Genomic DNA, 22290 nt, shown 5'->3' on the forward strand with positions numbered 1-22290 from the left:
TAAATGTAGCCAGAGTTAAACAGCAACGTCAGTTTACAGTAACTCGTATTGTAAACATCCTAAATTAATAATCTTATTAAAGTTTAATATTTAGCACTAACCTGCATCTTGCTGACCTGTCATCTCCGCGAGGTTATTTTGGTCTTTCACGCACCATCTGTCAGAATTACGGTTCTGCACTACACGCATCCCATGCTACTCCCGAAAGCACAACAGTGTTGTCAACTTCAGAAATAAATTTATGGATTCTAGAGATTTTCCATCATTGCCAACATTCTCCCCTAGTTTTTTATGGATTTTGGCTCCACCTCTGTGAAGTTAGCCAGCCAACTTCAGCTTTAACAATTTTCACCAATTGGTATCGTTTGGTGGTCGTTTGGTGGTGTTTGGTGGTCCAGTCCCATCGTTTGGTGGTTAGCCGTTCTCTTGTAATATCAAAAATAAAATTTGAGTGTGAAGTTAGCCCGACATTGTTTATTTTTGCACCAATTTTAATTTCAAGTAGCTCATTCAATTCGGAATCGTTTGGTGGTCACGAATATGCTAATGAAATCGTTTGGTGGTCAACCGTTTTCGTAGAAATTAGAAAAAACCGTTTTTGAGTATTTCTAGTTTTGGTAACACTGGAAATTCCCCAAATAAATATTAATTATGATACAAATTCACTTTTAAAGGCGTCATCAGATGTAAAATCGTTTGGTGGTCACGAATAAACTAACGAAAACGTTTGGTAGTCAACCGTTTTCGTAGAAATTAGAAAAAAGTTTTTGAGTAGCATCATGCAAATTTCCCCAAACGAATATTATTTTTCATACAATTTCACTTTCAAAGGCGTTATTGGATGTAAAATCGTTTGGTGGTCACAAATATATTAATTAAAACGTTTGGTGGTCCACCGTTTTCTTTAATATTACCAAAAAAATGCTTCCCAATGGCTTTGCTGTATAACTCCCTAGAACCATTTGATTTTTCAAGCAAATTTACTTCGCGAAGGATTATCGACGCGTAATCGTTTGGTGGTCGCTAATTTCGTAATTAAAACGTTTGGTGGTTAATGTCGTCGTCAAAAAATGGTAAATGACGTTGTGTGCGCGTTTCATGCGGATAGGTCACTAGGAGACATTGCGGAATAAATGGAAAAATTTTCATTTTTTTATCAATTTCACTTTATGAGGGGTCATTCGACGCGTAATCGTTTGGTGGTCGCAAATTTCGTAATTAAAATGTTTGGTGGTTCGTCTCGTCGGCAAAAAACCTGAATGACAGCGTGCACACGTTTCATGCGGATAGGTCACTATGTGACATCGCCGAATTAGCGAAAAAATTTTCATTTTTCTACCAATTTCGCTTTGCGAGGGGTCATTCGACGCGTAATCGTTTGGTGGTCGCGAATTTCATAATTAAAACGTTTGGTGGTTCATCACGTCGTCAAAAGAGCTAAATGATTGCGTGGGACTTTTTGTTAGGGTCAGGTCATGTCACACTTTGGAATTAGCTGAATAAATTTTACTTTTCTCGACCAATTTGACTTTGCGAGGGGTCATTCGATGCGTAATCGTTTGGTGGTCGCGAATATAATAACGAAATCGTTTGATGGTCATCCGTTTTCGTAAAAATTCGAAAAAACCGTTTTCGATTGGCATCATTGTAAACTTACTAGAAAAATATTATTTTTTGTACAAATTCACTTTCAAAGGCATTATTGGATGTAAAATCGTTTAGTGGTCACGAATATATTAATTAAAACGTTTGGTGGTCCACCGTTTTCTTTAATATTACAGAAAAAATGCTTCCGAATGGCCTTGTTGTATAACTCCCTAGAAAAATTTAAGTGTTATATTTAATATTTAATTGCACGTGTCATTCAGGTTTTTTGCCGATAAGATGAACCACCAAACGTTTTAATTAATATATTCGTGACCACCAAACGATTTTACATCCATTAATGCCTTTGAAAGTGAATTTGTATGAAAAATAATATCTCTCTAGTGAGTTTACAATGATGCCAATCAAAAACGGTTTTTTCAAATTTTTACGAAAACGGATGATCACCAAACGATTTCATTAGTTTATTCGTGACCACCAAACGATTTTACATCCAGTAACGCCTTTGAAAGTGAAATTGGATGAAAAATAATATTCGTTTGGGGAAATTTGCATGATGCCACTCAAAAACGTTTTCTTCTAATTTCTACGAAAACGGTTGACCACCAAACGTTTTTGTTAGTTTATTCGTAACCACCAAACGATTTTACATCTGATGACGCCTTTGAAAATGAATTTGTATGATAAATAATATTCATGTGGGGAATTTCCAGTGTTACCAAAACTAGAGATACTCAAAAACGCTTTTTTATAATTTCTACGAAAACGGTTGACCACCAAACGATTTCATTAGCATATTCGTGACCACCAAACGATTCCGAATCGAATGAGCTACTTGAAATTAAAATTGGTGCAAAAATAAACAATGTCGGGCTAACTTCACACCCGAATTTTATTTTTGATATATTACAAGAGAACGGCTAACCACCAAACGATGGGACTGGACCACCAAACACCACCAAACAACCACCAAACAATACCAATTGGTGAAAATTGTTAAAGCTGAAGTTGGCTGGCTAACTTCACAGAGGTTGTAAACTAAGCCTATAAGGTCAATGCTCTAGTTTACACCGAGCACTTGGTACGCGTATCAAGTAGTGAATTTAAGCTAATCAGCCAATGATTAAACACATTCACTAGTAATTTACTATTTGATACGCGTACCAAGTGCTCGGTGTAAACTAGAGCATTGACCTTATAGGCTTAGTTTACAACCTCTGTGAAGTTAGCCAGCCAACTTCAGCTTTAACAATTTTCACCAATTGGTATCGTTTGGTGGTCGTTTGGTGGTGTTTGGTGGTCCAGTCCCATCGTTTGGTGGTTAGCCGTTCTCTTGTAATATATCAAAAATAAAATTCGGGTGTGAAGTTAGCTCGACATTATTTATTTTTGCACCAATTTTAATTTCAAGTAGCTCATTCGATTCGGAATCGTTTGGTGGTCACGAATATGCTAATGAAATCGTTTGGTGGTCAACCGTTTTCGTAGAAATTAGAAAAAACCGTTTTTGAGTATCTCTAGTTTTGGTAACACTGGAAATTCCCCAGATAAATATTAATTACGATACAAATTCACTTTCAAAGGCATTATTGGATGTAAAATCGTTTGGTGGTCACGAATATATTAATTAAAACGTTTGGTGGTCCACCGTTTTCTTTAATATTACAAAAAAATGCTTCCCAATGGCTTTGCTGTATAACTCCCTAGAAACATTTGATTTTTCAAGCAAATTTACTTCGCGAAGGATTATTCGACGCGTAATCGTTTGGTGGTCGCTAATTTCGTAATTAAAACGTTTGGTGGTTAATGTCGTCGTCAAAAAATGGTAAATGACGTCGTGTGCGCATTTCATGCGGATAGGTCACTAGGAGACATTGCGGAATAAGTGGAAAAGTTTTCATTTTTCTATCAATTTCACTTTACGAGGGGTCATTCGACGCGTAATCGTTTGGTGGTCGCGAATTTCGTAATTAAAATGTTTGGTGGTTCGTCTCGTCGGCCAAAAACCTGAATGACAGCGTGCGCACGTTTCATGCGGATAGGTCACTATGTGACGTCGCCGTATTAGCGAAAAAATTTTCATTTTTCTACCAATTTCGCTTTGCGAGGGGTCATTAGACGCGTAATCGTTTGGTGGTCGCGAATTTCGTAATTAAAACGTTTGGTGGTTCATCACGTCGTCAAAAGAGCTAAATGATTGCGTGGGACTTTTCGTTAGGGTTAGGTCATGTCACACTTTGGAATTAGCTGAATAAATTTTATTTTTCTCGACCAATTTGACTTTGCGAGGGGTCATTCGATGCGTAATCGTTTGGTGGTCGCGAATATAATCACGAAATCGTTTGGTGGTCATCCGTTTTCGTAAAAATTCGAAAAAACCGTTTTCGAACCACTTATTCCGCAATGTCTCCTAGTGACCTATCCGCATGAAACGCGCACACGACGTCATTTATCATTTTTTGACGACGACATTAACCACCAAACGTTTTAATTACGAAATTAGCGACCACCAAACGATTACGCGTCGAATAATCCTTTGCGAAGTAAATTTGCTTGAAAAATCAAATGTTTCTAGGGAGTTATACAGCAATGCCATTGGGAAGCATTTTTTTTGTAATATTAAAGAAAACGGTGGACCACCAAACGTTTTAATTAATATATTCGTGACCACCAAACGATTTTACATCCAATAACGCCTTTGAAAGTGAATTTGTACGAAAAATAATATTTTTCTAGTGACTTTACAATGATGCCAATTGAAAACGGTTTTTTTGAATTTTTACGAAAACGGATGACCACCAAACGATTTCGTGATTATATTCGCGACCACCAAACGATTACGCATCGAATGACCCCTCGCAAAGTCAAATTGGTCGAGAAAAATAAAATTTATTCAGCTAATTCCAAAGTGTGACATGACCTAACCCTAACGAAAAGTCCCACGCAATCATTTAGCTCTTTTGACGACGTGATGAACCACCAAACGTTTTAATTACGAAATTCGCGACCACCAAACGATTACGCGTCGAATGACCCCTCGTAAAGTGAAATTGATAGAAAAATGAAAACTTTTCCACTTATTCCGCAATGTCTCCTAGTGACCTATCCGCATGAAATGCGCACACGACGTCATTTACCATTTTTTGACGACGACATTAACCACCAAACGTTTTAATTACGAAATTAGCGACCACCAAACGATTACGCGTCGAATAATCCTTCGCGAAGTAAATTTGCTTGAAAAATCAAATGTTTCTAGGGAGTTATACAGCAAAGCCATTGGGAAGCATTTTTTTGTAATATTAAAGAAAACGGTGGACCACCAAACGTTTTAATTAATATATTCGTGACCACCAAACGATTTTACATCCAATAATGCCTTTGAAAGTGAATTTGTATCGTAATTAATATTCATCTGGGGAATTTCCAGTGTTACCAAAACTAGAGATACTCAAAAACGGTTTTTTCTAATTTCTACGAAAACGGTTGACCACCAAACGATTTCATTAGCATATTCGTGACCACCAAACGATTCCGAATCGAATGAGCTACTTGAAATTAAAATTGGTGCAAAAATAAATAATGTCGAGCTAACTTCACACCCGAATTTTATTTTTGATATATTACAAGAGAACGGCTAACCACCAAACGATGGGACTGGACCACCAAACACCACCAAACGACCACCAAACGATACCAATTGGTGAAAATTGTTAAAGCTGAAGTTGGCTGGCTAACTTCACAGAGGTTGTAAACTAAGCCTATAAGGTCAATGCTCTAGTTTACACCGAGCACTTGGTACGCGTATCAAATAGTAAATTACTAGTGAATGTGTTTAATCATTGGCTGATTAGCTTAAATTCACTACTTGATACGCGTACCAAGTGCTCGGTGTAAACTAGGGCTATAACAATACACTTATAGCCCTAGTTTAGAGCCACCGCACAAGCTTTTTCGTAACACAATGGCCTAGTTTACATCGTGCATTTGATACGCGTATCAAATAGTAAATAACTAGTGAATGTGTTTAATCATTGGCTGATCAGCTTAAATTCACTACTTGATACGCGTATCAAATGCACGATGTAAACTAGGCCATTACGTTACGTTAAGTGCTCCATAAACCTAAGTTTGTACTTAAAATTAAACTTACATCAACGCACAAAGAAACTTTTAACGTAAGTTCTTAAGTTCTTACGTTAAGAATTTCTTTGTGCGTTAATTTAAGTTAAATTTTAAGTACAACTTAGGTTCGTATGGAGTACTTAACGTAACGTAACGCGTTGTGGAAGAGTTTGTGCGGTGGCCCTTACACCGAGCACTTGGTACGCGTATCAAGTAGTGAATTTAAGCTAATCAGCCAATGATTAAACACATTCACTAGTTATTTACTATTTGATACGCGTACCAAGTGCTCGGTGTAAATTAGAGTATGGACCATATAGACGGAGAAGTAACGTACCTATTTCGTAACTTTTAATAATAATTTTCGATAATGTACGTTACATTGTTGTTGTATAATTTTTTTATTACATATAATACGTGTACAATTAGTAATATATAAGAATACTGACATTGATACAAAATAGGGCTCTAAAAGAACTCTTTCTCACATAAGATAGTATATACTTCCATTGAACTTATATTCAATGCGCAAGCGCAAGAAAGCATAATGGTATATTCACACAAACTTGCATAAGCGCATAAGCATATACATAAGAAAATTGATTGGTCTACAAGCACTTACATAAGAAAATAGACCAATCGAATTCCTTATGCATATGCTTCTGCGCTTATGCATAAGGAATTCGATTGGTCTATTTTCTTATGTAAGTGCTTGTAGACCAATCAATTTTCCTATGTATATGCTTATGCGCTTATGCAAGTTTGTGTGGATATACCATTACCGAGAACAATACTGCCTTAAATTCCAATCGCAATACGTTATACAGTTCAATATAATTGCGTAAGATACAACAGTCACTGGTAACAAATTTTGCTGTTGAGTATCACGGCGCGGTCTTCTTAAATTAGAAAATGAAACCCAAAACGGATTTATTGGCTGAGCCCGCATGGAAACAATTGCAACAATATTTCGACAGTAATGGCTCGAAAATCAATATATATAATATGTTCCAGCAAGATTCCAAACGTTTCGAAAAACTCAGGTATGTTTCCACTTTAAGCAACCTTGAAACGACCTTTTAAAGGTCACTTACATTATGATTTAAAAAACTATTTTAAAATATTTTACAATCGTTTTCTGTTACATATAAGATTTTACAATAAACTTTTTTTCATTTCTTTATTAAACGTAATGGAAGATATTGACTGCTCTTAAGTAATTACCTTATAGTTTTATAATTGTAAATGTAGTTCTACATTTTTCCTACCTGTAAAATAGCTTGGAGTTATCCACTCCACAAGATGGACCGATTTTATTGGATTACTCCAAGAATAAAGTCAATGAGGAAGTACTGGGATTACTATTTAACTTGGTATGTAGAAATTAACTTATATAAAATTATTTTGATAGAATTTTTAATATTTTATTCAAAGAATTTTTAGAAAGGTTCCAATTTTTTTTTCGTTTTTAAAAAATATTAGTGATAATAATTTAGAAAGTGAAAATTATTTTGGTTTATTCCATTTATTCCTAACATTTTTTCTAGATTAGATCTGATAATCAAATTAATTTGAGATATTTCTTGTTTCAATTTACAATTTTAAGTTTGACATATATCGGCACACATATTATATATATTAACTGAAAAATATATTTAATAATTAACATAAAATTATTTATATGATTGACATTTATATGAAGCTAGAAATATTAAATTAATAGAAAAAATATATTTAGCACCAAGATTCAATGCAGACCAAATAGACAATCTTATGTTTAAAACATTTATGTTTAATTTAAAACTTATTGATCAAATAGTTAACTTAAGCCTTTAGCACATGATATGATTCTTCATGTTAGATCGCATACAAGATGTCTTATTATGTGTCTTGATTGGCTTGGATGATTATATTATCAATCGTAAGCCAATCGTAAGATACCTCGTATGAGTGCTAGCATGAAAAATTGTATTGTGTGCAGGCTTCACTATTATTGTATATAATTATTATTAACATTAAAATCTACTTTAATAAAGAAATGGTATTCCTTCTTTTTTTTGGTGATTACTATTTTACATATAATTTTTGAATTTATCAAGTAAAATTAAATGAAAATATTTGAATCCTTATGTGTTCAACAAATTGCCTAATATAAGTTTACTCCATTATATTCAGAGAATTAACAATATTTTAAAAAGATTTAAATCATTTCAGTAACTTTTTGATAATATTTCAAAAAGAGATTGCAGACTGTTTTAGTAACTTCAATAATTTTCCATAGGATTTCAAGTATAAGAATCATAGATATTTTGCTATTCCAGAGCTACCTCATAAATGTTACAGACATTTTGTAGTTTTTATGAAATGTTTCACTTTTTAGTTGAAATATTTCAGAGACACACCTTTAAAAAGTTTTGGTGTGTTGTATAAGTATTATATACAACATATCTTATATATCTTATTATATTATAGTATTATTTTATAGGCTCGTGCTCGAGAAATAGAAGCTGCAAGAAATGCCATGTTTAATGGGGAAAAAATCAATTTTACAGAGAATAGAGCAGTTCTGCATGTTGCTTTGCGTAATAGAGGTAATACGCCGATATTGGTAGATGGAAAAGATGTGATGCCCGATGTTAATGCAGTATTAGAACATATGAAAAGTTTTACAAATGAAGTAAGTTTATTGTTTATTTTTTTAAATATTAATATACAGAGGCAAAATAATATAAATACTTGGGAAATATTGTTTTATTAATAAGAGTTTGGCATAGTATTTATCTTTTAAGAAACAGATTCTGTTCTTAAGACAGGTAATAGAATGTATATATACAGAAAAATACTGCCAAAGAAGCAATACTCAATTAATTTTTTTCTTCTAGTATAAATAATGGTTATTTAACTTAACATAACAAAGAATATTCTCTCTTTCTCTCTCTTTTTCTGTTTTGACAATTGTTTTAAAATATACTTATTATAAGTTTTGGAAAAACAATTTTATTATAAAAAGCTTTATACTCTTTTGAAGAATATAATTAAATTGTATTAAAGAAATGTTAAAATAATCAAGAAATGCAATTTTTGTTTTAATTAAACTTAATATTCTTGATTATTCTATTATCTTAGCATGAGAATGATATTTTTCTATGTATAAACAATCAACAAGAAAATGTATTATTTCTTAGCAAAATATCTTTTAGTTGCTTATAAGTTTTATTTTAAGTAATACTATTATCTTAAAAATAAAACATTGGAAAAAATTTCAACAAAAATTGTACGGTTTAAGAGGATGCTAAACTGCCCATCAAACTTGATTGAGGTCGATAATGCAGAGTCATTATTTATCCTTGTTCATGAAAAAATTTGCTTTAAAATACAAGTTATATAGCTTATACTTACAAATAAATGGTGTCTCGCAGTTTGGAATAGAAGGAATAAGACTATTTGTCAAATTACGTTTACAAGCCGTAAAAAAACATATTTATGTGATCAAAAATTTTATTCATTTAAGCGCTTCTATTTTTAAAATATCTTTTTTGTACGGCTTGTAATCGTAATTTGACGATTATAATCTTATTCCTCAATCTATTCCGAACCCGGGAACACCATTCATTTGTACGTATAAGCTACATAACTTGTATTTTGAAGCAAATATTTTTATGAACAAATAAACTTTAAAAAATTTTTTGCACTTTTGGTCTTTGTCTAATCGTCCCCGGGTTCATTTGTGTACGTACTTTAAAAGTGTAAAAGGATTATCAATTCTGTAAATTCAATTCGAAATTAAGTGATAAATACAGAATGTCGGTAAAACACACGGCTTTAGCATCCTCTTAAAGAGAACAAATAGTGAATAAAGTTAATTTTTGAAAAATTAATTTTGCAAGGTTATATGAAGATCATTATTTTTTTAAATAAAATTATATTTACATAATGATTTCTCTAATTATTCTGTATATAAAAGTTGTAATAAAATATACATGTAAAGTTTAATATAAAAATGTTAACACAAAGAGTTCAAGAGGTAACAATATAAAATAAAAAAATTTAATTAAAAGAAAATTTTTATGTAAGAAAACTTAATGTTGTTAGATGCAAAAAGAAGGAAAGCTGAAAACAATTTATAAATAATAATGATTTTAATTTAAACGTTCCTATTGTAGTACATTTGGAAGTCTATCAGTGCCAAATTTTTTTTAGATTTTATTTCAATTAAACTTTTTAAATTTTGTATTATCTTTTTAATTCTTTGTGTTTAAATTTTATATATATTGTTAAAATATATCACCAAACCTTCAATACCTTTTCAGTGCAGTCTTTTATATAAATTTCTATATTTTATATAAATATCACTGAATCATTATGAATAGTTTTTAAGGACAGAGTAAGAAGCAAATTTTTTTTAACTTTTTTTAAGCAATTGAAAGATGTTCTGAAAGATTAAAAAATTATGCAAGATTGGTGGTTGTTTAAGCATTTTATTATTCTGATCCAATAAAGATTTGTATTAATAATGGGTCAACTTTTTATTAATAAAATAAGTATAAGTAATATATTTCCTCAGATGTTCACATTATTTTATCTCCTATATGTTTTAATGTATGAAATATATTTATTTATAGATATTGACGAAACAATGGAAAGGATTCACTGGTAAACCTATTGAAGATGTTGTTAATATTGGAATTGGAGGTTCCGATCTTGTAATTCATACAATTTCTTTTCATTATGAGTTAGGTGTCTATTTAATGAAAATTTAATACTTATATGTATTTTAATAGGGTCCACTTATGGTAACTGAAGCTTTAAAAGCATATAGCATTGGGCCTAGAGTTCACTTTGTCAGTAATATTGATGGTACTCATATAGCTGAAACTCTTAAGAAGTTAAATCCAGAGACAACTTTATTCATAATAGCTTCTAAGACGTTTACAACGCAGGAAACTATAACTAATGCAACTACTGCCAAGCAATGGCTCTTGAAAACATTGAAAGATGTAAGTGTATATAATTTAAGTGTTAAAATTTAAGAATGTATTATATCTATTCTCAAAATAATGAAAAATTTAGGAAAACTTACAGATTATTTTATATTATAATTGAAAGTAATATTAAAAATTTGGCGACCATTTTCTACTTAATATAATAATAATAATAATGAGTTCGGGGGGCAGTCCTCAAATGGGTCCCGCCTCTGACACTCAGACAGAGTCCATTGTATCTCCCCGTTGTCAGCTGTCCTTAGCGGGGCCCCGCTTCCTTCCAGAAGCGGAGAAGATCCTCTAAGGGCAGCTGTCCCACCTGATCCGGTTCCAGAATGCCTGAGCCCAGCAGGCGTGCTCTTGGTCCGACCAATACTGGGCAGTTCCCAAGAATATGGAGACTAGTCTCCTCTTCTTCGCCACACCACCTGCAGTCGGGCGTATCGCTACTGCCCAGCTTATACAGGTGATAATTAAGGTCGCCATGGCCCGTGAGCAATTGCGTCGCCAGCCTGGCGTCCCTCCTATTTAGGGATCTCATGCTTCTGGCCAGGTCCTCACCGGGACAGTCTCCCAGCAAGGCTCCGGCCTGTCTGCATTTGACCCCCGTAACTTTCCTCCAGTGCTCAAGGTGCTGGTCCCGGAGCCAGCTCCCGATCCTCCTCCTGCCCAGGCAGAAGGAGATCCCAACAGCCGGCTCCGGTCCCACCAACCTTGTTTCTGCTGCCTCCTTGGCAAGCAAGTCGGCTATTTCGTTGCCCTCGATCCCCGAATGCCCGGGGACCCATACTAGGCCAACGTCATTATTCTTCGCCAGTTCGTCTAGTACAATTTTACAATCCCAGACCAACCGCGAGTTAAATCTCGGACCTTCCAGCGCTTTGAGCGCTGCCTGACTGTCCGAGCAAATTCTGATGCGCCCTCCTACCCTACCGAGCTCCAGTAGGTTCTGGGCACATCTCATGATAGCTACCACTTCCGCCTGAAATACCGTTGCGTGTTCGCCAAGCGGAACGATCATTCTTGCTCCATCGCGCTGGCAGTAGAGCCCAGCTCCAGAGCCCGTGCTCGTTCCGGAGCCGTCCGTGAACCAGACGTCCCCATCCCGAGGAACCGGTCCCTTGGAGCCGTCCCACTCCCAGCGCTTGGGAAAGCTTATCTTGTACCTTCTTTCGAAGGTACGAATTACTGGCCTTCTATCTTGCCCCATCGCAAAAATGGGGCCCGATAGAATTCCTTCAGGGAATCTTGTGTGCAGGGCTCCCGCCCTCCACCTTGATTCGCACCTCAGGCGGTAGGCCGCCGCTGCCGCCGCCGCCACTACTACCCGATCGAGGGGCTCGATGCCCAGCAGCATGCCCATCGCCGCCACCGGCGTGGTCCGCATAGCTCCCAAGGCCCCTCTCAAAACCAGAGCCCTGATATGCTCCAGCGCTGACGCGGCGGTTTTCTTCAGCACCCTCGGCCACCACACGACAGATGCGTATAGCAGCCTGGGTCTGAGTATCGCCGTGTAAATCCAGTGGACTATCCTCGGTTTCAGACCCCATGTCTGTCCGAATGTCCTCCTGCATATCCAGAAGTAAGAGCATACACTCTTACATCGGTTCTCAAGATGTTCCCTCCAAGCCAGCTTCCTATCTAGAATTACTCCCAGATATTTAGCCGTCCCGGTTGGGACTAATCTCGTCCCTCCAAGGACTGGCCCTTCCACCGGACCTACCTTGTACTTGCGAGTGAATACCACAAGCCCGGTCTTCAGTGGGTTTACCGACAAACCGGTCCTGCCACACCACTCCTCGACTACCTCCAATGCTCCCTGCGTGAGCTCCAGGAGTGTTTCCAAGAAGGGGCCTCGTACTAGGATAGCCAGGTCATCCGCATATCCCAATGTAAGAATCCCCCTCTCGTTCAGTGTTCCGAGCAGACTATCTGCCACCAGACACCACAAGAGTGGAGAAAGAACCCCTCCCTGAGGGCACCCTCTCTCCACCCAGCCACTGACACTCACCGTTCCCAGTGAGGCCGTTACCTGTCGCTTGAGCATGCCTTTGATCCACTCCACAATCTTCTCCGGCACACCTCTGCGAGCAGCCTCTTCACATACCACCTCATGCGGTGTGTTGTTAAAAGCACCTTCAATATCTAGGAAGGTGCCCACCGCGTAACCCTTCTTCTCCAATTGCTCCTCGATGAACGATACAGCAGAGTGAAGCGCCGTTTCGGTGGAATACCCCGTACGATACGCATGCTGGTTCGCATGCAGCGGATGCCGCAGCAGAACCACATCCCGTATGTAAATATCCACCAGCCTTTCCAACGTCTTTAGAAGAAAGGACGTCAGGCTGATTGGACGAAAATCCTTGGCGGAGCTGTATCCCGTTCTTCCCGCCTTGGGGATGAACACAACTCTCGCCTGTCTCCAAGCTCTGGGCGTATAGCCCAGGGCCAAACAAGCCCTCATTGTCCGCGTGAGCGGCCCCGTGATCTGTTCCAGCCCCTCCTGAAGAAGGGCCGGGAAGACCCGGTCCGGTCCAGCCGACTTGAAGGGCTTGAAACCTCCTACAGCCCTTTTGACCCTGTCGGGCCTCACAATTTTGGCTGCAAGAGACCAGTCATTCCCTCGTGCCCTGCATGGGTCCAAGGTTCCCTGCTGGATGTCTGCTCCCGGGTCTCTACAGAAGCCCGGAAAATTCGATTCCAGCAGGTAGGTCAGGCAACGTTCCCCGGAAACCATCGTCCCGTCATCGAGCCGGATGGCCTCCAAGGCCGCGTCCTGACTTCTAGCCAAGATCCTGCCTAGTCTGGCGGCTTCGGGTATCCCCTCCACCGACTCGCAGAATCTTCTCCAGCTCTCCTTCTTTGCCCTTACCACAGAGTCTCTGTAGACCTTCTGAGCCCTTCGGTGAAGGTCCCAGTCAGTCTGGCGGCCCGTGTTCCTGGCTCTATTCCAGGCCCGACGTGCCGCACCCCTGAGATCCTGCAGCTTTGGGCTCCACCAGGAAACCTTTCTGTCATTCCTTACCGTCCTCTCCGGACAGTTGCTTTCAAAGCTGTTGATGAGCGCCCTTTGCAGGTGCTCGACACACAGCTCGATCTCTTGTGAGGTCCCGTGTCTCTTGGGGAACTCCCTGAGACCGACAGCCAGGTCCTCACGGAATGAATCCCAGTCCGTCTTCCTTGGGTCCCTCACAGTCCTCACCTTCGCCTTGGCCTTTGCCAGTCTGAAGGTGATCTGTCTGTGATCCGACAATGAGGGTTCATCGGAGACCCTCCAGCCGGTCATCTCCCGTACCAACTGCCTAGAACAGACAGTTAGATCCAGCACCTCCCTTCTCACCGCAGTGACAAAGGTGGGCTCGTTACCTCTATTGAGAATTTCCAGGTCGGTAGACACCAGAAATTCCAATAGCTTCTCTCCTCTCCTGTTGGTGTCCGTGCTTCCCCACACCGTATGGTGCGCGTTCGCATCGCACCCCAAAATGAGGGAAAGCTGCTCCTTTTGGCAGTACTCCACCAGGCGAACCACCAGGTCCGATGGTAGTGGGTCGTCCTCTTCGTGTGGAAAGTAACCCGACACCACCACCACCCTCCTTCTAGTCCTAGTCTCACTGATGGCCTCGATCACAACCGCCACCAGGTCTCTGGAACAGAAATTCGGCAGCAGTTGGGCTTCTAACCCCTTGACAGCCACACAGGCCCTGGGTCGTTCATCTTGCGGAGACTTGAATAGTCTTCCGCACCCCGCCAGACCCCTAATACCCCCCCGGACTAGCCAGGGTTCTTGTATTAGTGATATGGCTGTGTGCACCCTAGCTTGGCGCCTGGCCAAAGCAGCCGAGGCTCCCTTGCTGTGGTGCAAGTTAATCTGGGTGAAGCCCACCCCGGTCCCGTCTACTGTGAAGACGAGGCCTTTGGGTCGGGCCCTCCCTTGCCCTTATCCTTCCCATCCTGGGGTGCCCCGGTCACCTTGAAGGTAACCCGGTCCATCCCGAGATGAGGCCTGAAATCCAGTGCCTTCAGCTTGAGGACACTGGACTCGGGAATGCCGAGAACGAGGTTTCTACCCTCGCAGGTAGCCCCCACGTTCTCCGCATGTACACGCCAGCCCGAAGTACTGATCCCCGGGTTCTGCCGCTCCAGCAGCCCCAGGACAGCGGCCGCGCCCACAGGTGGACCCGGGACCCATACCACTGCCCTGCACTGCCTTTGCAGCATCTCCAGTCCCACCACCCTGAGCCTGGCGCCCTCCCACGGTACGATGCCGCTGATTCGACTTTCTAGCCAACTCAGCGACTCCGCATCCGCGCATCTGACGACCGCAGCCCCTGCCCGCAAAGAGGTGCCGTCGAATCTGGGCAGGGGACCCTCCTGGATCCCCTGGATCTCCTTAAAGACCGCACCCCTTAGTTGCGCCACCCGCTCAACGGTTAGCGCTTCCTCGGGGTACCCCTCCGCGACAATCACCCTCGTTAGGGGGTCCGCGGCATCTGCGTAAGCCTGGGTCCCTTGGACCTTCGGCTTCTTTGTCGCCCCTTCCACCGAAGGCGGGGTCTCGGCGGGGCCCCTCCGGCGCTTACCGGCGGCTCCCCCCCGAACCCCCCCAACCGGTGTCCGGGGGTCGGTCAAGGTCGAGGTCCCCGGAGCGGCCGGCAGAGGCCCCTCCCGGGTTTGCGCCCGGGCCTGAGCCTCCACCTTTCGCTCCCGAGCCCTCTTCCTTTTCGCGGCTCCGGAGAGTTTCCTCTTACCGAGGTCCCCTTCCTTTTCCGCCCTAGCATCCGTAGCTTCGGTGCCTCCCGTGCCCCTTGGGGCCCGTTCGGCTCCCGAAACCACTCCTCTCTCCGCGGTCTCGGTGCTTCCCGTGCCCATAGGGGTCCGTTCGGCTCCCGATCCCGCTTCTGCTACCCTTCCGGAGTCCTCTGTCGAAGCCTCCATCGGGGTGTCTTCCGTGAGTTTTGTTTTTATTAGTGTTGAATTTAAGCTCTCCATTTTGTTCCCACGAGCAGCTAGGGAAATAAACGGTCCACCCACGCAGAGCCCCGCATGCGTGGGTAAGGCTAAATACTCTGGGGTTTCGCCCGGTTCCCCAGAGGCATCGTTCAAGACACTGCTCCCCCAGTGCCACGCAGCCCTCGCCACGATGGCTTCCAGCTTGGCTTGGGGAGTTGGTCCGCGGTAACGGCTTTCCCCCCCCCTGGGCAGGGTTTTACGCCCGCCGGGGCAGGTTATAACCGCTACTACCCGGGCGGTCCACCCGGGCACGCGGGGGTTTAGACCCGGGCCAGAGTTTCCCACCCGGGCGTCCTCCTATCCGCCGCCCGGAGACGCGCCCGATAGGCACTCAACCCACGGGATTTTCTACTTAACTTAAAATTTATTTTAATAAGAAGCAGAAATGTGTCCTAGTGGTATAGTATAAAAAGTATAAATAAATAATGAGAAAAATTGGAATTTTTTAATTCAAAATTTATGTAAAGTTTCTCTGTGATAGAGATATTATTTGTTTCGTAAATAAATAAATTTTATTTATTTATGGAACAATTCAGATCAGAATCAGAATCGATTTTGTATAAATTATCTTAAATGTTTAAAGTATTTATTAAAAAATTGAAACTTTTGAAATTTTATAATAATAAAGAATAATAAACTTTAAATATGTATGTAATTGTTTAATAAAAATAGAATATTATACAGACACAATTTTTATGATTTATTTAACGTATGAATATTAACATATTTTTATATAAAAATGAGTGTAATACATTTTTAATATATTGATTATATTTAAATATTAGATTCTGCTTGATATATATTATTTCTTTTTTTTACACAACAATGAAATCATTTAGGAAGCTGCAGTGGCCCGTCATTTCGTAGCATTATCTACTAATGAACAAAAGGTTAAAGAATTTGGCATTAACGTGAAAAATATGTTTGGTTTCTGGGACTGGGTTGGAGGACGTTATTCGTTGTGGTCAGCTATTGGCTTATCAATTTGTTTGTCAATTGGTTTTGATAATTTTGAAAAGCTTTTAAGTGGAGCTCACTTTATGGATCAACATTTTTGCACTGCGCCATTAGAACAAAATGTAAGGCTATCAAATGTGAGAAATCACATTCAACTAATAATGATTACAAAATAATTTCAACAATAAAAAAGTTATAAGTAAAATATATGTAGCAATAAGCTTAATTTAAAGTATTTATTGTATAACTGTTTTTATTATGTTATATTGATATTAAAAAACTGTAAATATTCTAATAAGTTAAAAAAGATGGAGAGAATAATTTCATTATATATCTAATGGTCTTAATCATTTTAGGCTCCTGTTATATTAGCTTTACTTGGCGTATGGTATCATAATTTTTATAAAGCTGAAACACATGCATTATTGCCATATGACCAATATCTGCATAGATTTGCAGCTTACTTTCAGCAGGGTGATATGGAAAGTAATGGAAAATATATTACTCGTTCTGGAAAAACTGTAAATTACGCCACTGGTATGTTCTAAACAAAATATATAGTAAAACAATATTAAATCAAAATTGATCGATAAAAGTCTCAAATATAAAAGTAAAAAGAGCCGTTATTGATCAAAGTAGATATTTAATAATAATTCGCGTAAATTTTTTACAATCTATTAGAATATATAGAATTTAGAATATACTTAGACATTTTTTATTAATTGAAATCTATTTTTTTCAGGGCCAATTGTATGGGGAGAACCAGGCACTAATGGACAACATGCATTCTATCAGTTGTTGCACCAAGGTACAAGACTTGTACCAGCAGATTTTATAATTCCTGTTCAATCTCAAAATCAGGTAAATCATTTTTTATAACATTGTTGCATTTAGATTTATATGCTATTGTATAATTTTATTTAATACAGATTGCTCCGCATCACACGATTTTACTTGCTAACTTCTTTGCGCAAACTGAAGCTCTAATGAAAGGCAAAAATGAGGATGAGGCTCGAGCCGAATTACAAAAATCAGGATTGAGTGGTGAACAACTGGCATCACTATTACCACATAAATTGTTTGAAGGAAACAGACCAACAAACAGCATTGTAGTAAAGAAACTAACGCCTTTCATTCTTGGTGCTTTAATTGGTAAATATTTCTCACAGACAATGACATATGTTAAATATTTGACAAATCATGATGCAATTGGTAATATAAAGTAATTGTCCGATTATTGATACTTTTGTCAATTGTAATATTTAAAATAAAAAAGAATGAGAATGTTAAAAATATTTTATAAACTAAGATTATATTATATAAAAACAAATAAATGCATGGCAATAAATATTAAATACACTAGCAATAAATAACAATATTAGATATGTACGGTAATAATTGGGGAGACAGTATTCAGAACATTGACTGAAAATAGGTTCAATATCTTATATCTTTACGTTTTTTAATTTTCTAAAAAGCATGAAAATGTGTATTAAAGATGTTTTAATGTTAAGATTATCACATGAACATTACTATATATGTGATAAATGGGAAAATAACGAGAGGGTAAGTAAGTTACAAAGGTAGCCGTTATTGTTACCATTACTTTTTTAGTAATAATTATATGATAATGACGTTTTAATTTTCCATAACAACTATGGTAAGGTTAGAGTTGGCTAGAGTAGTCACTTTTGGCAAGTAATTCATTACCATTACGCGTTACTCATTGAAAAGAAACTTTTAACTGTATTCGTTACATAACAAGTCAACAATGAGTTACTTTTTACAATAAATCACTTATTATTGAAAAATTGTAATGTCATTATCAAATCGTTATTATAAAAAAATAAAAGGCAATGATGACTCGTTACTGCCCATCTCTGCTTTCATTATTTAAATAATTAGTTTTGGAACTTATTGTTTTTATTTTGTGTAATTATGTTAACATTTTTACTTGAATGCCGAAAAAGAATGTTTATTATATAATTTTAAAATGTTAAAAATAAGCATATCGATTGTCATGTGTTTAAAGGGGCAGTAATTGAAGCAGTTAATATTTTCCTAAATACTTTATATTTTCTCCAACATATTTCTTATAATTATAAAGAAATTATGCAATAAATCCAAACATTTATCTTTTCATGCAAATTTCTTTGCCAATTGCACAATTTATTTTTAGACATTAGTCTGTATATTAAAATATAATTATATATGTAGACAATTCATGTAATTTTTTATTTCTATTATTTTCAGCGATGTATGAACATAAAATCTTTGTACAGGGTATCATTTGGGATATCAACTCATATGATCAATGGGGGTAAGAAGAAATTATATTTCTGCATGAAACAAAATTTTTTATCAGTATACAATTTTTTAGTATAATCTTAAAAAAATAAATAATATTTTTTATATACAGCGTGGAATTGGGAAAACAGCTAGCTAAAGCCATTGAACCAGAACTGGCTAGCGCAGAAAATATTACAACGCATGATTCATCGACTAATGGTTTGATAGCATTCGCTAAACGTCATAGAGCCTAAATGTATTATACAGGCTACGTTTTATGTTACAAGATGTTTAAAATAGACATGCCCAAATGTAAATAGCTCTCTGTTCTAAATGTTATTATATATATATTGAAATTTATGTACTTGGTAATTGATGAAAAAAGGAATTGTATGAAAGGTACTAATATATAACTTAAGATATTTTTAAGATTTTTAATTTTTTGTGTTATGGCTATATTGGATTATGATCTCCAAATGATACAAAGGACAGTTTTCAGCAAGAGACGGGATAGTATGTAACACAAAGAATTAATTTTCTTATATTTCCTTACTTAACATTGACAAATAATAAGGATGAAATGATATACATATACATTCACTATGTTACACTGTATCTTTTTGTATCTTTTGTTGGAAAACGTCCAGAGTGTGCTTCAAAATGTACTAAAAATCTGTAATTTACATGAGAGATTTTCAATACTATTAATACATTACAGAATGCACCTTCAAATTGTGGTGTGGAATATTAATTTATTTTGACGTATAAAGAAAAAAGTATATAATTCATTGTTATAATATTGTAAGGGAATTGAAGTGGGATTAGAAAAGTCTAATGGGTAAAAAAAACCATGACAAATTCCATTTTTTTGTCCTGAATTTTATCCAATGGAATAAATTGGCAAAATGACTAATATATGATACTAATATATGACTAAAATATATTTTAAATATTTTAAATATAAAGTTAAGATTACCTATTTCAGTCTGCAGCGGATATATATTAGAATTTTACTATACATTATCATATTTTATTAGTGAAGTGTGAGATTATAATTTGAGATATCTTTCAGATAAAGTTATCGAAAACTTATCTAAAGGTGAAGAAATCGGGTATTACTAAAATATGTTTATATAACTTGTGCAAAAAGAAATTTTTGCTTTAATTTGTAAATCATGCTTGTAATCACTATGATTTAAAGTTTAAAGAAAAACTGACAATAATGAATTAATAATAATGACACTTATAATGATAAAATTTTTATAATTAAAATTAACTTGTGATTTTTTAAATAAAAACTTTGGAGATATAAATGTTACTAAATTTTTTCATTAAGTTTTATTAATAAATATAATAGTAACAATTAAATATTTTGTTTATATAGATTTGTTTTATTTATTATATTCAGCATCTTATAACAAAAAATTAATCTGTTATGCGTCAGAATTTTCCCTATCAGTACATTTTACACTGCTTCGCTATATCTAACAAGGGAAGTGTCTCATGGGTGTCCAACGCCAATTTGATACTCCGTGAAATATGTTGTTGAATATATTTTAAGGAGACATGTATTTTTTTTATGTGCAGAATTTTATGTTTAGAGGGTGAAACACCCGTTAAAAAAAAAAACGATTTTTCCCTTTCGGAGCGAATGCCATTGGAAGTATGATAGAAAAAATTTTTTTAAATAAAAGTTGTACGGTTTTAAGAGTACTTTTCGAAATTGTAAATAAAATTTTTATTTTTTTTGTTAACAAAATACCCCCACTTTTAAAGGGGTGTTCCACCCTCTAAATATGAAATTTTGCACATAAAAACGTGTTTCTTTGTTTTTCTGTTCAACAACATGTTTCATGGAGAATCAAATTGGCGTCGGACGCCCGTGATACTTCTCTCTTGTAAGTGGGGTGAATTCTTCCAATGAGGTTTTAGTGTCATGAAAGTCTTGTGTACCTCTTAGATTTTTTCTCGCTGCTCCTGTCCCGATTACTGAAATAAAATAATACTGGAATACGCACGTACGGACGCTAGTGTGGTGGTTTGACAAAGAGGATTGGACACGGACTAAGGAAGTGGAAGATAGAGCCTAAAGTTCTAAGTTTAGGTAAAAAGTATCAATTCAGACATGCGGGGAGAACAATTCTTTACTATTGTTTTCTATCTATTTACTGTGTGGGATTGCAAGACGAGTAAGAACGTAGAAAGAGCGTATATTTATAAGGAAATTATTCTTTTTATCAAAAAATGATTAAGTGTATATAGTGCTAGGATGCTGTAGTACAAATTATATATCTGAAAAGATGCAGCATGTAGAGATGCTGTAAAAACAATTATTTCTTATATTATATAATAGATTCTATTGTAAAATTGTTACAAACAAAAATAAAATGCGAAAATTGTTTAAAAGCTTTGGAAGGTATACTGCCATCAAACTTTTTTTTTAACTCTCGGTTGTCACTTATCTCCAGTCGCATCGTTGCCACACTGGGTACAGCATTACTTATATCGATTTTCGAACTATTACTGTTTTAAAACTATCAGAGATGATAATTAAATAAATTGGGGATTAACTTCAATCCTTTTAGAGTATTGTTTGATTATTACAATGTAAAATTTTAAAAGCTTCATTTAAAAAAAATCTTGAAAATTGTAATTTCCCGAGAAAATCAGTTTTTATAAAACCATATCTTTTTTAATTATAAATATTTTAAGTTAAAAATTTATATGGTGACTTATTTGACTTCAAAGTTGACGCATGGGTACAATGTACCCAGTGTGACAACCGAAGATTAATTATAAAAAAATACATTTTTTTATTCATCCAACACAGTATTTGCTGCCAGAACCTGTGGCCTGTTCTTTTTCGCTGCACTGCTGCAGTCTGCACTAGTGCAATAAGTTAGAGTGAGAAAAAATATATTTGTCTTATTATGATCTGTTCTTTCTAGCTACACTGTTGCATTGGTGCAATAAGTTAGAATGAGAAAAAATATACTTGTCTTGCTTTAACTTATTGCACCGGTGCAACAGTGCAGCTAGAAAGAACAGACCATTACTCTAACCTGTTGCACCAGTGCAGCAGTGCAGCGAAAAAGAACAAGTCCCTGGATGCTAGAAAGGTCAGAGATTTCAAACAAACTTTGTAATATTTGATCGGTAAACTGCTGTCACATATGATAGACATTAACATTCTATACACATTTTATATCAGTGAACTGGCACTACTGGCAACAGAAATGCAGCAGGCCCTGTTGTTTTGCAACAGGGTCTGCCCGATTTTTACTGATGTAAAATTTCAACATATTTTACTATATTTTATTTT

The 22290-nt window shown here is 37.0% G+C and overlaps 1 protein-coding gene across 2 annotated transcripts; it reads left to right on the top strand.

Moving 5' to 3' along the window:
* Positions 1–6527: 6527 nt before the first annotated feature.
* On the top strand, positions 6528–19808 carry LOC105832731 (glucose-6-phosphate isomerase). 2 transcript variants are annotated; one of them, XM_012673920.3, is made up of 11 exons: positions 6528–6773; positions 7010–7103; positions 8216–8407; positions 10353–10433; positions 10512–10727; positions 16562–16801; positions 17036–17216; positions 17422–17540; positions 17609–17831; positions 18933–18999; positions 19099–19808. In XM_012673920.3, exons 1-11 carry the CDS (start codon positions 6643–6645, stop codon positions 19220–19222), a joined length of 1668 nt encoding a protein of 555 aa, XP_012529374.1. In that variant the 5' UTR covers positions 6528–6642; the 3' UTR covers positions 19223–19808. The 2 variants fall into 2 exon arrangements, with proteins under 2 accessions (XP_012529374.1, XP_028046165.1); XM_028190364.2 differs by lacking the exon at positions 16562–16801.
* The last annotated feature ends 2482 nt before the right edge of the window (positions 19809–22290 follow it).

This window comes from Monomorium pharaonis, chromosome 8 (genome assembly GCF_013373865.1).
Source record: "Monomorium pharaonis isolate MP-MQ-018 chromosome 8, ASM1337386v2, whole genome shotgun sequence".
Taxonomy (NCBI): domain Eukaryota; kingdom Metazoa; phylum Arthropoda; class Insecta; order Hymenoptera; family Formicidae; genus Monomorium; species Monomorium pharaonis.